The 13,056-nt window shown below is 49.6% G+C and overlaps 1 protein-coding gene across 5 annotated transcripts in view; it reads right to left on the bottom strand.

Moving 5' to 3' along the window:
* The window catches only part of NRF1 (nuclear respiratory factor 1), a 119,500-nt gene that overhangs the window by 50,503 nt on the left and 55,941 nt on the right, over nucleotides 1-13,056 (bottom strand). For all 5 annotated transcript variants that reach the window (XM_075558653.1, XM_075558654.1, XM_075558655.1 and 2 more), the window contains 3 exons: nucleotides 11,166-11,280; nucleotides 9,030-9,156; nucleotides 3,437-3,577 (listed from right to left, as the gene is read on the bottom strand). In XM_075558653.1, the coding sequence (XP_075414768.1) occupies nucleotides 3,437-3,577; nucleotides 9,030-9,156; nucleotides 11,166-11,280 (383 nt within the window). The remainder of the gene's footprint in view (nucleotides 1-3,436; nucleotides 3,578-9,029; nucleotides 9,157-11,165; nucleotides 11,281-13,056) is intronic.

Below are 13,056 nucleotides of genomic sequence, written 5' to 3'. Positions count from 1 at the left end.
CGGCTATCAAAAGATATAGTCTGGGGTCTTAAAGGCTTGAAAATAAACAAGCAACCATCTAGTCAGAAGCAACAAAGCCCACATGGAAGAAGCACACCAGCTTGTGTGACCATGAGCTGTCAAAGGGATCAGGTATCAGGCATCAAAGAACAAAAAAATCATATCATTGTGAATGAGAGGGAGTGCAGAGTGGGGACCCAAAGCCCATCTGTAGGCAACTGGACACCCCCTTCCAGAAGGGTCCAGGGAGAGATGAGTCAGTCAGGGTGCGATGTAGCAACGATGAAACATACAACTTTCCTCTAGTTCCTAAATGCTTCCTCCCACCCCCACCCCCACTATCATGATGCCAATTCTACCTTACAAATCTGGCTAGACCAGAGGATGTACACTGGTACAGATAGGTACTGGAAACACAGGAAATCCAGGGTGGATGATCCCTTCAGGACCAGTGCTGAGAGTGGCGATACCAGGAAGGTGGGGTAAAAAGGGGGAACCAATTACAAGGATCTACATATAACCTCCTCCCTGGGAGATGGTGAACAGAAAAGTGGGTAGGGAGACATTGGACAGTATAAAATATTACAAAATAATAATAATTTATAGATTATGAGGCGTTCGTGGTGGGGAGCAGGAAGGGAGGAGAAAAATGAGGAGCTGATGCCAAGGCTCAAGTAGAAAGCAAATGTTTTGAGAATGATGATGGCAACAAATGTACAAATGTGCTTGACACAATGGATGCTTATATGGATTGTGATAAGTTGTATGAGCCTGCAATAAAATGATTAATAAAGAGAGGACCTGATGCAAGGGGCTTAAGTGGAGAGCAAATGCTTTGAGAATGATTGGGGCAGGGAATGTATGGATGTGCTTTATACAATTGATGTATGTATATGTATGGATTGTGGTAAGAGTTGTTTGAGTCCCTAATAAAATGTAAAAGAAGAAAAGAGAAAAAAATGATTAGGGCAAAGACTGTACAGATGTGCTTTATACAATTGATGTATGTATATGTATGAACTGTGAAAAGAATTGTATCAGCCCCAATAAATTGTTAAAATAAAAAAAAATTAAAAAAAAATGATTAATAAAGAAGTAGTTCTTTTGAAACAGTAAATGTTTGATGTTATCCGCTCAGAGATCCAAGCTGAGTTTGACAGCTAGGAAAAAGGTGAAAACACTGACATATGTATCAACCCCTGTTCGTCACCCACTGGCGTCAAAAACAGCCAAACCTTGTCCTTGATTTAGTCTTAACTTTTCAATTTGCAAACTGTGCTGTTCCTATATTTTCCCACCTCACTGCTTCAATATAAAATGAAAACCCAAATCCATTAGCTTTCACTCACCTTACAAGGCATGGCTGGAAGATGGTTAAGATGTAGCAGATTGGGGACTTGTTCCTCTGTTGCCCAAGTTAGTAATCTCCCAATAACCCATGCTGCTTAAGTTGTAAAGCACTGAAACAAGGAACTCGCACATCACAACGATGCTCAACACAAGCCACGCTGTGGCGTGATTCCGAGCACTCCTGAGGAGCACACCTAGAGCTGTATCTGCGAATCAGGGTCTCCCTGGCATTCAGCCCAAGTGAGTAACAGGTCGGGTCCTCCCACAGGCAGTGCCTTTAGCCAATTCTGGAATTTCAGCACTTCAGGGAAGTCGTGGATTGCCCTTTGGTCTGGAATCTAGAATTGGTGTCCCTTGCAAACATCCTATGTTGTCCTATATGGCTACAGATCTTATTTGAACTCTTCTGTTGCATATAAAATGGCCATTCTGTAGCCTGGAGAAGGATTAAATGAGATCCTGTGAAGCTTGCCTCCCAACATATGGCAGTCACTACGTGAGAGAAAAATTAACCGACTTAACGAAAAAGGATTCCTTGGAAAAGCAATGCAGAGGTATCAACCTTGAACTAGAAAAAATATTCATATGAAAACATTTGATCATGTTGCAAGTAGGTTACACTTACTCTATACAGAAAGTGGAAAACAAGCCAGTGACCAGAGCCACCTGAGTCTTGTTGGCTGTGATTCAGGTCACACCTATGGGTGACTTTAGGTGCCCGTTCTGGAGACAAGCTCAATCCTGCTCTTAGTCTAGCTGTGTGCATAGATGGCAAGCAGCGTAAATGCTAACCAGTAATTTCCGGGAGGGAGTACCAGGAAAGAGGCTGCATTCCGTGGGATAATGCCCCTTGGGTCAGGAGTGACAGGTGAGCCCATGTGGAAGAAGGGGCTAGAGCTGTCTGGAAAAGGGGGGCAGGCCAATGTGGCTGAGCAGCCAACTCCAGAGAACACTGGATTATTCAGGTCCTCAAGGCCATAGCGAGTCCAGATTTTATTCCAAGACAGCAGAAAGCCATTAAGTAAGGGAGTGCTTGCTGTAACTGATTTCAGTTAGGGCATGTGGAGAAAGGACGAGGGCAGGACAAGAGTGGAGGAAGGAGACTGGGAGCTGTGGGAGTTGTTTCCCTGCGATGCTACACGCTGGGGCTAGGGAGGTGATGGGAATGGAGAATGGTCAGATGCAGGGTACCTTTCAGAGGTGACATGCCATGACTTGCTGATGAGTTTGATGTGTGTAGGGCACAACCAGAAAAGTGTGTGTGTGTGTGTGTGTATCAAAAGTTCTTGCAGGCTCTGTGGAGGATCTAGCAGGCAAAGAAGAACAGTACAGTCAACATACAGATGGGTGTAAACTCCACAGCACACACCAATATATTGATGGGACTGGAGGAGGAAAAGGAGGGGCAGGAGAGGGTCACCCCGAGAGGGGCAGACATTCAGGAGAGCGTGGGACCACGGACACAGAGAGGATCATGTTTTACGAGGGAAGCCATCATTGGATGAGCTAAATGCTGCTGGAGGGCTGAATGGGGTGAAAAGGGACAACTGGATTTGGCAAGACAAGGAGAATATAATTAGAGAAATAAGGGCCGGGGTGGGGGGGGGGTTTTCTAAGAATGGTATTTGCCCTTAGTCAACCTTTCTCCTTTAGAGTGAGGCGGGGAGGTCAGGGGAGAGACCCACCACCAACAACTAAACCAATACAGCCAATGTCCGAAAAATGATAGTGCTATGGTGCTTGCTCGGCCAGCACACCTGACCTCTCTTCCCAGAGGAAGAACATGGACTCACTGAGTGTCTGGCCCCTTTCCCAGGTGGGGGGGGAGCCTGACTTGGTGGTACTGAAGTTTACACGGAGAGAGGAGCTGCTCAGCCCCAGAGACCGGAAGTTGACTGCTGTACTTCCTAGGGATTGATCAGATTCCTAGTGTCTGCCCGCCCTCCCCCCACGCCCACCTGCCACTGGGTCGTTCTAGGCCTCTGCCTGGTGCTACCACCCAGGACCAAGCCAGGGGAAAGGGCTGCGCGGCCCGCCCCCAGCTGTGTGGCTCCCTGGAGTGGCCTCCTCCCCTCCCGCCCCTTACCTGGGTCATTTTGTCCACAGAGACAGGAATTCCGTCGATAGTGAGAGGCGGCAACTCGGAGTTAACCTCCTGTGGCGCGGGGGCGTGTTCTGCCAGGGCCGACTCCAAGTCTTCCAGAATCATGCCCTTGTACTTACGCACCTGCAGGGAATTAAGGGCAGAAGTAAACAAGATGCCCTACAACCAGGGAGGGGGGTGCTAGGCAACCAGAGGGGGTGGGGCTGGCCACCCGAGCCTCTGCAGCAAGCAGAGGACAAACACACACTCGCAGATAAAAATACCCGCTGGCCCCAAAGACATCACACCAAGCGGGAAGAGATGAAGAGATGATGAAATTACAGGCAACAGCAGGAGAGAGGAGTGGGTGGAAAAAGTTTTATAGGACGCTGCACGTTGGCCCTGGGCGGGAACCCAGCTGCTCTGGGTCTCAGTGATGGCATTTCCCCTGTGCGCTTCCCAGGCCGGAGGGTACACACCTGGCCGGAGCAGTTAACTAAGGACTGGAGCCTCTTGAGCGAGATTTGAAACTGTGGCAGCTTCCTTGCAAAGGGGGTTCCTAACAGAAGAGATTGGCGTGCACTGAAGCTTAACTGGTCTGGAAGAAATCAGAACCTTGGCATACGTGTCCCTGGGGTCAAAGGCACAATTTGCTGTCAGGGCCTGGGGTACAGGGAGCCCACAGGCCAAGGCCTCCTCCCTCTGGTACTTCCTGGTGCTGCGTCTCCGACAACTGCAGGCTTGAACTAGAGGTGGTTGTGCGCTAGCTCTGCTCCCCACATTTGTACACACACACACCCACTGTGACACAGAGGAGGCAAGAAAGGAATCCACGAATATGCAGGGACTGAGGACACCTCCGGGGTGACTGAAGCCACAGGTTAGGCACCATGACAGGGTGGGATCGGGAGTAATCTGTGCTCGGGGTTCACAGCATCAGCGTAGGAAAAAGAAAGACCAACGTTTGACCAGTGTTCCAACAGTATTTGTGTCCAGGGCTTCTTGCTAAAATGGACTGGGCCGTCTAGGTACCTCATTATGAGGAGTGAGAGAGCAGATTCTTCCATCCCCTGCACTGAGTCGGCTGTGACGCAGCAAAAGTATGGAGGACAGCTAGAACTGCCCCGGAAGGTTGCCAAGGCTGCCGTCCGTCTTTAAGAAAGGGACTGCCCCATCTGTCGCCGCACGCAGCCAGCCTCTGGGTTGGCAGCCAAGAGCTTAGCCAGAGCTCCATACGATTCCCATAATCCCCCCTCCAGGTCCGGAAAACAGAAACTTGTCGTGTGCTATGTAGCCCTACTTCTGCAGTTATACAAAAGCTCCCTGCCATCAAGTCGGATCTGACGCACGGCAACCCTACTGGACAGGGGAGAACCGACTCCTGTGCGTTTCCAAGACTCTTTATGGAAGTGAAAAGCCTCATCTTTCTCTCAAGGAGCAGCTGGTGGTTTCAAACCACTGACCTTGCAGTTATACAGTTCAACAGGATAAAAGAAAAATAGGGAAAACTTATAGAATCATCCCTGGGTCAATTAATTCTCACAATAATTCCATCAACACACATGCGTACCCATTTTGCAGATAAACTAATAAGCATTACTCAGCAAACGTACATCACGTTCCCACCAGCCCTACAGTGAGTGAGGAGTACAGGTGGGACTCAAACTGAGTTTTAATCTAGTGTTAGGCTCTGACCAGCCACTCCAATATCATTTATCCTTTCTGCCCTCCGAAAACTCCCACAGATGCCCACTCCTCGGAGGAAGAAGCCCCAGCCTCCAGCTCAGCATGAACTCTCTCCAACCCCACTCTCACCGGGCTCCAGACACAGCTGAGTAAGTTGCACCAACACATCACTGCAGTCTACGTGAATGGTTCCCGGTGCCCAGCGCCCAGAGGCCCATCGATGGCTCTGCTCACCACCTTCTCCCTCTTTAGCTGGCCAGGTGTCTCATTAACCTTTGTATCAGCTAATCCCTGCCTGTGTCTGGGTCTTTATCCTGCTGCCTATTATGTTTGTCTTCCAAGGCCCAATCCAATTCCCACTTCCTGAGAATACTTCCCAAGTGTTCTCACCATAATTCTCTCCTTCCTTTAAACTCCTACCGACAACACTCACCATGGGGCCACTTACATGATTATTTCCAGATTTCCCATACATGCCAGCGCCTGCCGAGGGGTCTGCTGTTCACGTGCTTATTTTTTCACACACATAACAAACGGTCTCTCATATTCAGATACTAAGCTAACCAACCATCTCCGAGTGGAGGGCTCAGGATGTCTAAGAAGCAGTTAGAGGACCGGCCCCTGCCTGCACTTGTTGAAGATTGGGGAGCTGGCTGCCAACGTCATGGGGGCAATGGCTCTTTCTACCTCAGACCATAATTCCTTTAGATTCCTGAAGATTTCTTGGATATAAGACTCTTCAGGAAGATTCATAAAAGATAAGTATGATTTTACCTGAGTTCCTCTAAACCTAAAAATGCATTGTCCTCTGAGGTAGGCACAAAGAGCTACCCTCAGAACTGTGGGTCTAGCACATTCCTGCGCCAGAGCCAGGCACAGGCTGGGCCTTTGACGTCTGTTGGCTTCATCCTGTTCCCTCTCTGGCCACCGTGTCAGCCTCCCCTTCCTCTCTAATTTCAAGTCATCTCTGCGGTTGTTTTGTCCCCTCCTTCCTGCCCAGGTGTGACCACTGGCCCCTCAGAGAATGCAGCGGGGCCCTCCTTGCAGACCAGACAGCTCCCAGCCTGACTGTGTTAGATTATTGTTTGAATAAACAAACAGAGAATCAATCGGGCTGACTTTACTCCTTTAAACATACGGAACCACCTTTCTTTAACTTGAAGTCATTTTTCAAAGCCTACATAACTAAATGAATGGCTGCAAACAAGAAATCAAGCCTAAGCCCAGAGCCTTTCCAATGGACTGGGGAGCTTTCAAAGCAGCCGGGCGAAACCCCTCCAGCTAGCTGGGTCTCTGGCAGTGCGTCTTCTGTCCTCGCCAGCCTGTGCCCAGTGGGATGCTTTGGATTACTGCCTCGGTGGACAGAGCCCTGCCCCCAGAAGCTTCCACGGCCTCCTGGAAAGAGGATGGGATCCCTCGCTCTGTCCCCCCGGGGACAGAGTCATTCCCAGCCTCTTCCTACAGAGCTCATGAACGTGCAGGCCACCAAGGAAACGCCCTCCGGGCACAGCAACTTTAAAACCTACCATCTGCCAGCACTTGATGCCTGCTCTCCCGAAATAGCATCTATAGGGGATGATAGCCAACTTTAATTCCTACTGCTCTCCAGTGGGGTTGGTATCACCTGTATTTCACACAGGAAGACATGCAGCCCCCGAAAGGGAAAAACCAATGTGGGGGAACACGTCAAAAAATTCTAGCATAAAAAGGCAATTTTCATAAAAGTGGAATTTTTCACGTCATGCGCCCACTCAGTTAACACCAGCTGCGTGGGCCTCAGCGTGGACAACTCTGTGTTTACTACAGGAGCAAGCTGTCACTGAGCATGTTCTCAGGGGACCCGTGCACTCGGCAGGATACCTTGCTGTGCCTAAAGAGCAGAGACCTAGAGAAGTGACGTTTTCAACGTCAGAAGGCATTGGATGGGGAGGTGGTGGAACCCATGCAACTTAGAGAAACCGGAGGCTCTTTCTGAAAGGCACCTGGTTTTGACTTATTTTCTCACCACCCCAGGTTACAAACATAGACCACATACAGAGAGAGCCTCTGAAGCTGGGAGCTAGCTCCTCCATTCTGCCATCCAGCCAATCAACATGACTGTTACACACAGTGCTAGGAAGGAGGGGCAAGAATGACCGCAGTCCCCGCATCGATTACTGGGCTTATTGCAGACACAACTGCACAAAACGGGGACAAGTGCTCCAGAGAATGACACGGTGCAACTTCTCAGACCTTACTGTGCTTTACGACTTCTGGAAGCTGCCAAACATGTCCGATGCCTCATTCATTCCGCCCTTCGGGCTGAGCAACTAGTAGTGCCAGCCCTGGAGACAATGAAGAGCACACCAGCCCCAGCCCCTGCCCTCTTGGGACTTACACTCCAGCTCGGGACTGACCTAATCCAATATACAGAACAGGCTTCTGTGACAGGTGCTCAGGTGGAGGAGCTCTGGGTAGACCAGGAAGGTCACAGAAGGCCTCACAGAGGTAGTGTCGACCGAGCTGAGATTGCAAATCTGAGTGGAAGTTTGTAATGTGAAGCTCAGGTAAAGGAGAGCAAACCCATCCCCTGTAAGGGCCGAAGCAGGGTTTGGGCAAAGGTTTGCAGGGAGTCTCTCATGGCTGTCGTGGAGAGGGAAGCCCGGAGTGAGTTGAGATGAAGCTGGAGACCACCCCTTCATCAGGTGGATCTGCACGAAGTAAAGGAAATGACAGGTGGAAACCACACCCAGTCAGCGGCCCAGAAAAGCCTAGGGGAGGTGTAGTTCTCTGCTCACGGCGAGGGCCAGTCTCCAGTGGCTGACCTCTGGCTCTCCTACTCCGAAGACGCAGGGAGGGTGGTCTTGGGCAGACCACTGAGCCTCTCCAAGATTCTCACTTGCAAAACAAAATCAAAGTGATGACCTATCTGCTTCTCAGAGTTACTGGCAAGGTTTGTTGAGAATAATGTTTTTTACCACAGTCCCCTGAAATCATGAGCATGTAGAATGACAGAGTGGGTTTGAAAGAGGGACTCTTTCTGTCTGTCTTGATAATCTGCTCTCTTCCCCTAACAGAACACCGCCCCCACTGCAAAGACCACCGAGGCTCTCCGCCAGCCCGTGTACTGGCTGGGCCGCAGGTTTACCTAGCCAGACTCCTACCTGTGAACAGAGTTTATTCTCAATTTTCAGAAAAAGCACTTTGACTAGCACTGTGCCTAGTGCTGGGGCTAACAGTTAATAACTTTCCGTCTTAGGATAAAATTTCAACAGGAAGGTTGGCTGGGAAAGTGTACATTTTAGGCACTTCTTATTCCAATGGCTGATGAGAACAATGGCATAAAACAGTCTGACCATCCAAGTCATCACCCCTTTCACATGTGCCAGCATGGCCTGTGCTCGTATTTCAGGGACGTTTTGTGTGCTTGCTAACAAAGATATATGTTGGCTCTGCATGTTGACACACTGCTTTAGCTGGCACCCAGACCTCGCTCTTTGTTTTTGGTCAGCCCATTGAAAGTGTATTGTGCAGACATCATGACACTTCACTTCTAAATATGTCTACATGCATCTTGGAAAAATAAGGGCACTCTTGTCTGACATGCTACAAAAATCTTAATATTTCTGTAACACTGCCTGATGCCTAACCCGTAATCACTCGTGTTTTTGAGTCTTTGTGATTTGACGTGTTCACTTCACAGGAAACGTGAACGACCAATTCCTTTCTTCTGGTGAGGTGAGAGCTTGTTTTAGACAGTGGAGGCAGGCATGAGCCTCGGTCACTTTGACGTGCATGAAGTGGGCCGCACACCAGTTCCTGCTCCCAGGCGTGGTGAGGGGACTGTGCTGGGCAGAGGCCGAGGGGTGTGTGAACCAACAGCCAGACAACAAAGGGCAGGTACCCGGGCACACGGCACAGCCACACTTACCACGTTCTCCAAAGGCGCTGCACCAAACACTTTGAAGACTGGGTTGGGCTTGGAGGGTGAGATGCAGAGGACGATGGCTTGCTGTCCCACTCGAGTCGTGTACTCATCTAACGTGGCTCGGAGTTTCCTGAGCAAGAGAACCAAGAGAAAATGAAACCCCATTGAAGAATATCGACAGCACCACAGACGTGGGTAAAACAAGCTTCTGATTGGATGTCTTCTTATGCATATGCCCTTTCCGTAAAGGTCAATAACTTTATGCTGTGTGAAATTTCCCACAATGAAAACCCCAAACCAAAAAGCAGCCATGACCAGCCCAGTCGCACACAGGTCTGCAGCAGGGCTGCCTTCGGGCACGACACAGTGATGGGCACAGGTCTGTCCTCCATCTGACCACCAAAGGGGTTTGTTTGCTTACTGCCCTGATGGTGGGAAGACCACTCGCAAGGCACCCTCCGACGTGGCCCCCACCTCAGGAAAGGGACTCAGAAAGTTGTTTCGTATCTTTTTTCAGGAACACGTTGTTTCCAATCTTTGATGAATTTGCATCAGTAGTTTATCTCACTGGCACCATTTTATCCACAAAGCTAGTTTCAAAATGGTTTTGCTGCCAGGTTTTCTTTGTGGCATCAACAGCCTCCAATTCTCGGACTGCCATATTTTACAAACAAAGATGGAGTATTGTTTGTTTGTTTTTTCCAAATAGGCCAACAAGGGGACGACGTGGCAATGTTCCTCTGAGGCCATCCGAGATCACCGTACAGCGGAGGCACTCGTAAGCCTCCTGGGCTCAGTCCACTCTTGCAAAGCCAAGCTACACTGAATCACAGCTGTCCGTTCTTCTCCCAAGGCAGGTGCGTCCCTGTCTGGGTCTCTCACAGCGACAGCGGCGTTCTAGCTCCTCCTGCCCGGCCATCACTAGAGCAGACGGGAAGGCTGCTCTGCTGGGCGGTGAAACCTCTGTGCCCCCTCAAAGCTACCATGGAGTGATTTTAGGGTTTTTTCTCTTTAGGTGAAATCATTTCAGTTTGTTATGATCTGCCTTTCATGTCTTTAATATAAACTTTGTTCCATATCATTTACATGTGCTAGCCCTCCATTTGGATATAATATCATAATCCAAGTCTGGAAAATGTGGACATAGTATCATTTTATTGAATAAATTTATCAGTGCATATTATGTAGGTTGTCAAATTCTAGGTCTTCAATGTACCACAGCAGTGTGACCCTTGTACTGTGAACTTACACACTCTTCAGAAGAAATAGAAATGAGCAAAGGATGGCATACCAAGAGGATTTCCAAGCCACCTCTCTAACCAAAACCAAACCCACTGGCATCGAGTTGCTTCCGGCTCATAGTGACCCTGGGAGGGCAGAGTGGAACTGCCCACTACAGTTCTGAGACTTCACATCTTCACAGGAGTCGGCAGCGTCACCGTGCTCCTGAGGAGCAACCAGTGGGTTCAAACCACTGATCCTGTGATCAGCAGCTCACTGGGTAGCCCACAGGGCCACCGGAGGCTCCTGACCACCTCTACTGAATTGAGATAGCTCCTCTCACCTTCCTGTTTCCCTTATCTCACTACAGATCTACAGCTACATTGTTATTAGCAGTTTGCTGGCGCTTCATTCACAGAGCACACAATAGCTCGGCGCATCAGGAAGGGTCCTACAATCTTCACCTACAGTCAACTTGAGAACAATCTCTTTGTCTCCAGGCTCATTGTTACTCATGTATTTGACTCTATTAGCACTTCGTACCACCCGACCTTTTTGCTTACTTATGTCTCCCTGCCCTAGAATGTAAGATCTCCAAGGGGCTTGTTTTGACCACTGTCGTATTTCTCGGTGCCCGACACGTAGCAGGCACACACGTTTTCTCTGGGTCAACTACTGTGGTATCTGATACATCGGTGAAACCTAGGTTTCCATCCGGCTACTCTTGTCGGACTCACAGGAGCACTTGTGAGACTAGCACAGGCTCGCGTGGTGTTTTGTCTGTGGACCTACGGTCACTATGAGCTGGAACTGACTGGACAGCACCTAACTGCTCCAACGTTAGAGCTGAATCGTGCCATCGAGGAACCCGACTCAGCACCTGCACGAAGCTAGTGGGGACGTGGAGGGCGCCCTCACCGGAGCAAGCGTGTTTGCTGCCTCTTCCGGATGGACGGGTTAGACTCGAACACGTGTGGCCGTTTCCTTTTCTTCCCTGTTGCCACGGCGGCGGCAGCAGCCATTCCCACAGGACCTGGAGGGATAACAGACATGCTGAGGAGGCCGGAGCCTGCGAACTGCAGGAGCCAGAAAAGGGCTAACGGGGCAGGCTGTTGTCAGTAACCAGAGAATGTCCTTGCTCTTACAAATACACTTCACCATGATGAAGAGGAGCCAGATTTTAATTGACCAGTAAACCTTACCATGGATCTCTGGGAGGAAGCAGAAGGATTTACCCCTCCCCAGCCCACACCAGAGGGCACTTTGTGGAGCTTGGGTCTGGCCTGCTTTTGCCTAGCCGGCATGTCCGTGTGGCCCAGCAGTATCCTCAGGGGTGCTGGGGAAGTTGCGGCAGTGGAGAGAGCTTGCTCTCAAGCCTACGGATTCAAATGTAATACCCACCCCCCTGTGTTTCCTTTGAGTTATCCCAAGACACTGCCAACTGAAGGAAGTCTGGGGTCCTGACATACACCAGGCACCCCAGCAACAGCCCCCACCTTAAGAGAGCTATCTGGAAGAACACCATCTTAATTGGAAAGCTCTTTCTTAAGTGTCTGGGAACTGTGCCAAAAATGGAGCTGTTCACCACAAGGTCAAGCTGATGAAAGCCTCCTGGCAGCAGGAAGATGAGAAGTTCCCGCCTCCAAGGAGAAGATGTTAACAGCCTGGCCTGGCATGCCCTGAGACAGAGGCTGCAACACAGGGCGGGCCCTGAGGAACCATGATCAAGGCCAGGCCCCGAGCTTCATCTGGACCTGCAAACCCTCTGAAAGGGTTAAGTGAAAATGAGGCTGGCCCACATTTGCACCGGCACAGGAGTCTATGGGCCGAGTGGCTCACTTAAAATAGGCCTGCCTTGCCTAGCTGACATTGCTGACCTCTCTGATCAAAGAGGCTATAAAAGAATCCTAAAAACAGAAAAAGAATAAAAGATACCTGACCAGAAGTTAGAAAATGCAGAATACAATGTCAAATTCTCTTGGAATCCAGACTTTCTGAAGTCATGGAAGTTGGAAGAGTCCCTGAAACTCTTGTAAGATACTCTTTAAACATTAAACCGAAAACAAACAAAACACGTAACACAGAACCCCCAAGCCACCGCCATCGCGCTGTTTCTGATGCAGTGCCTCTATGTAGGGATCCCGGGCTCTGCTCCTCTGTGCGGGGCATATGCAGCCTCGCCGCTCTCCTGTGAAGGGAAAGCAGGCTAGTGCTTATGTGAAACTGTCACCATGTCTCCTTACACCAAAAATAAATAACCTGGGTCATCTTTTTTGGAACACTTTTTGCTTTCTGGAATGATTTCACTTTGAAGATCTGCTTCCTTGCCCCACCACCGGGCTGGCAGTCCCTTCCTAAGCCAGCTCCTGCCAACAGTCCACCAGACTTCAGAAAGATGCCTGTGGCATAATAACCCTCAGCAAGTCATTGTTGGATGATTAACTAGTAAATCATGTCTACCAGCAGGGCTCAGTTGCCACACTTACCGCAGGAAGGGCTTAGACTCAAGCCCTTTCTTGGCCTGGCATTGTAACACTGCAACCTTGGGACACGCAAAGCCGCTTTTCTACAAGATTCACCTGGATTCACTGTGATAGGGTGCCCTCTTCTGGGCAGTGGAAGAACTTCACAAACCCTATTTTCAAACTATTTCACTTACTTTTAAATTCCCTATTCCAGAACCCCACGTGTGTGGAAAGGCTGGATGGAAAGATAACAGGTGTCCCCACCTGAACTTTGTGACACCCCCACACAGAGGGCTGGCTGGCTGTAAGTAATGAAGTTCCCTTTACGCCATCCACCTTCCTTC

This window comes from Tenrec ecaudatus, chromosome 9, assembly GCF_050624435.1.
Source record: "Tenrec ecaudatus isolate mTenEca1 chromosome 9, mTenEca1.hap1, whole genome shotgun sequence".
Taxonomy (NCBI): Eukaryota; Metazoa; Chordata; class Mammalia; order Afrosoricida; family Tenrecidae; genus Tenrec; species Tenrec ecaudatus.
Note: the sequence above shows the minus strand (reverse complement) of the source record. Positions and strands in the feature narration are given on the sequence as shown.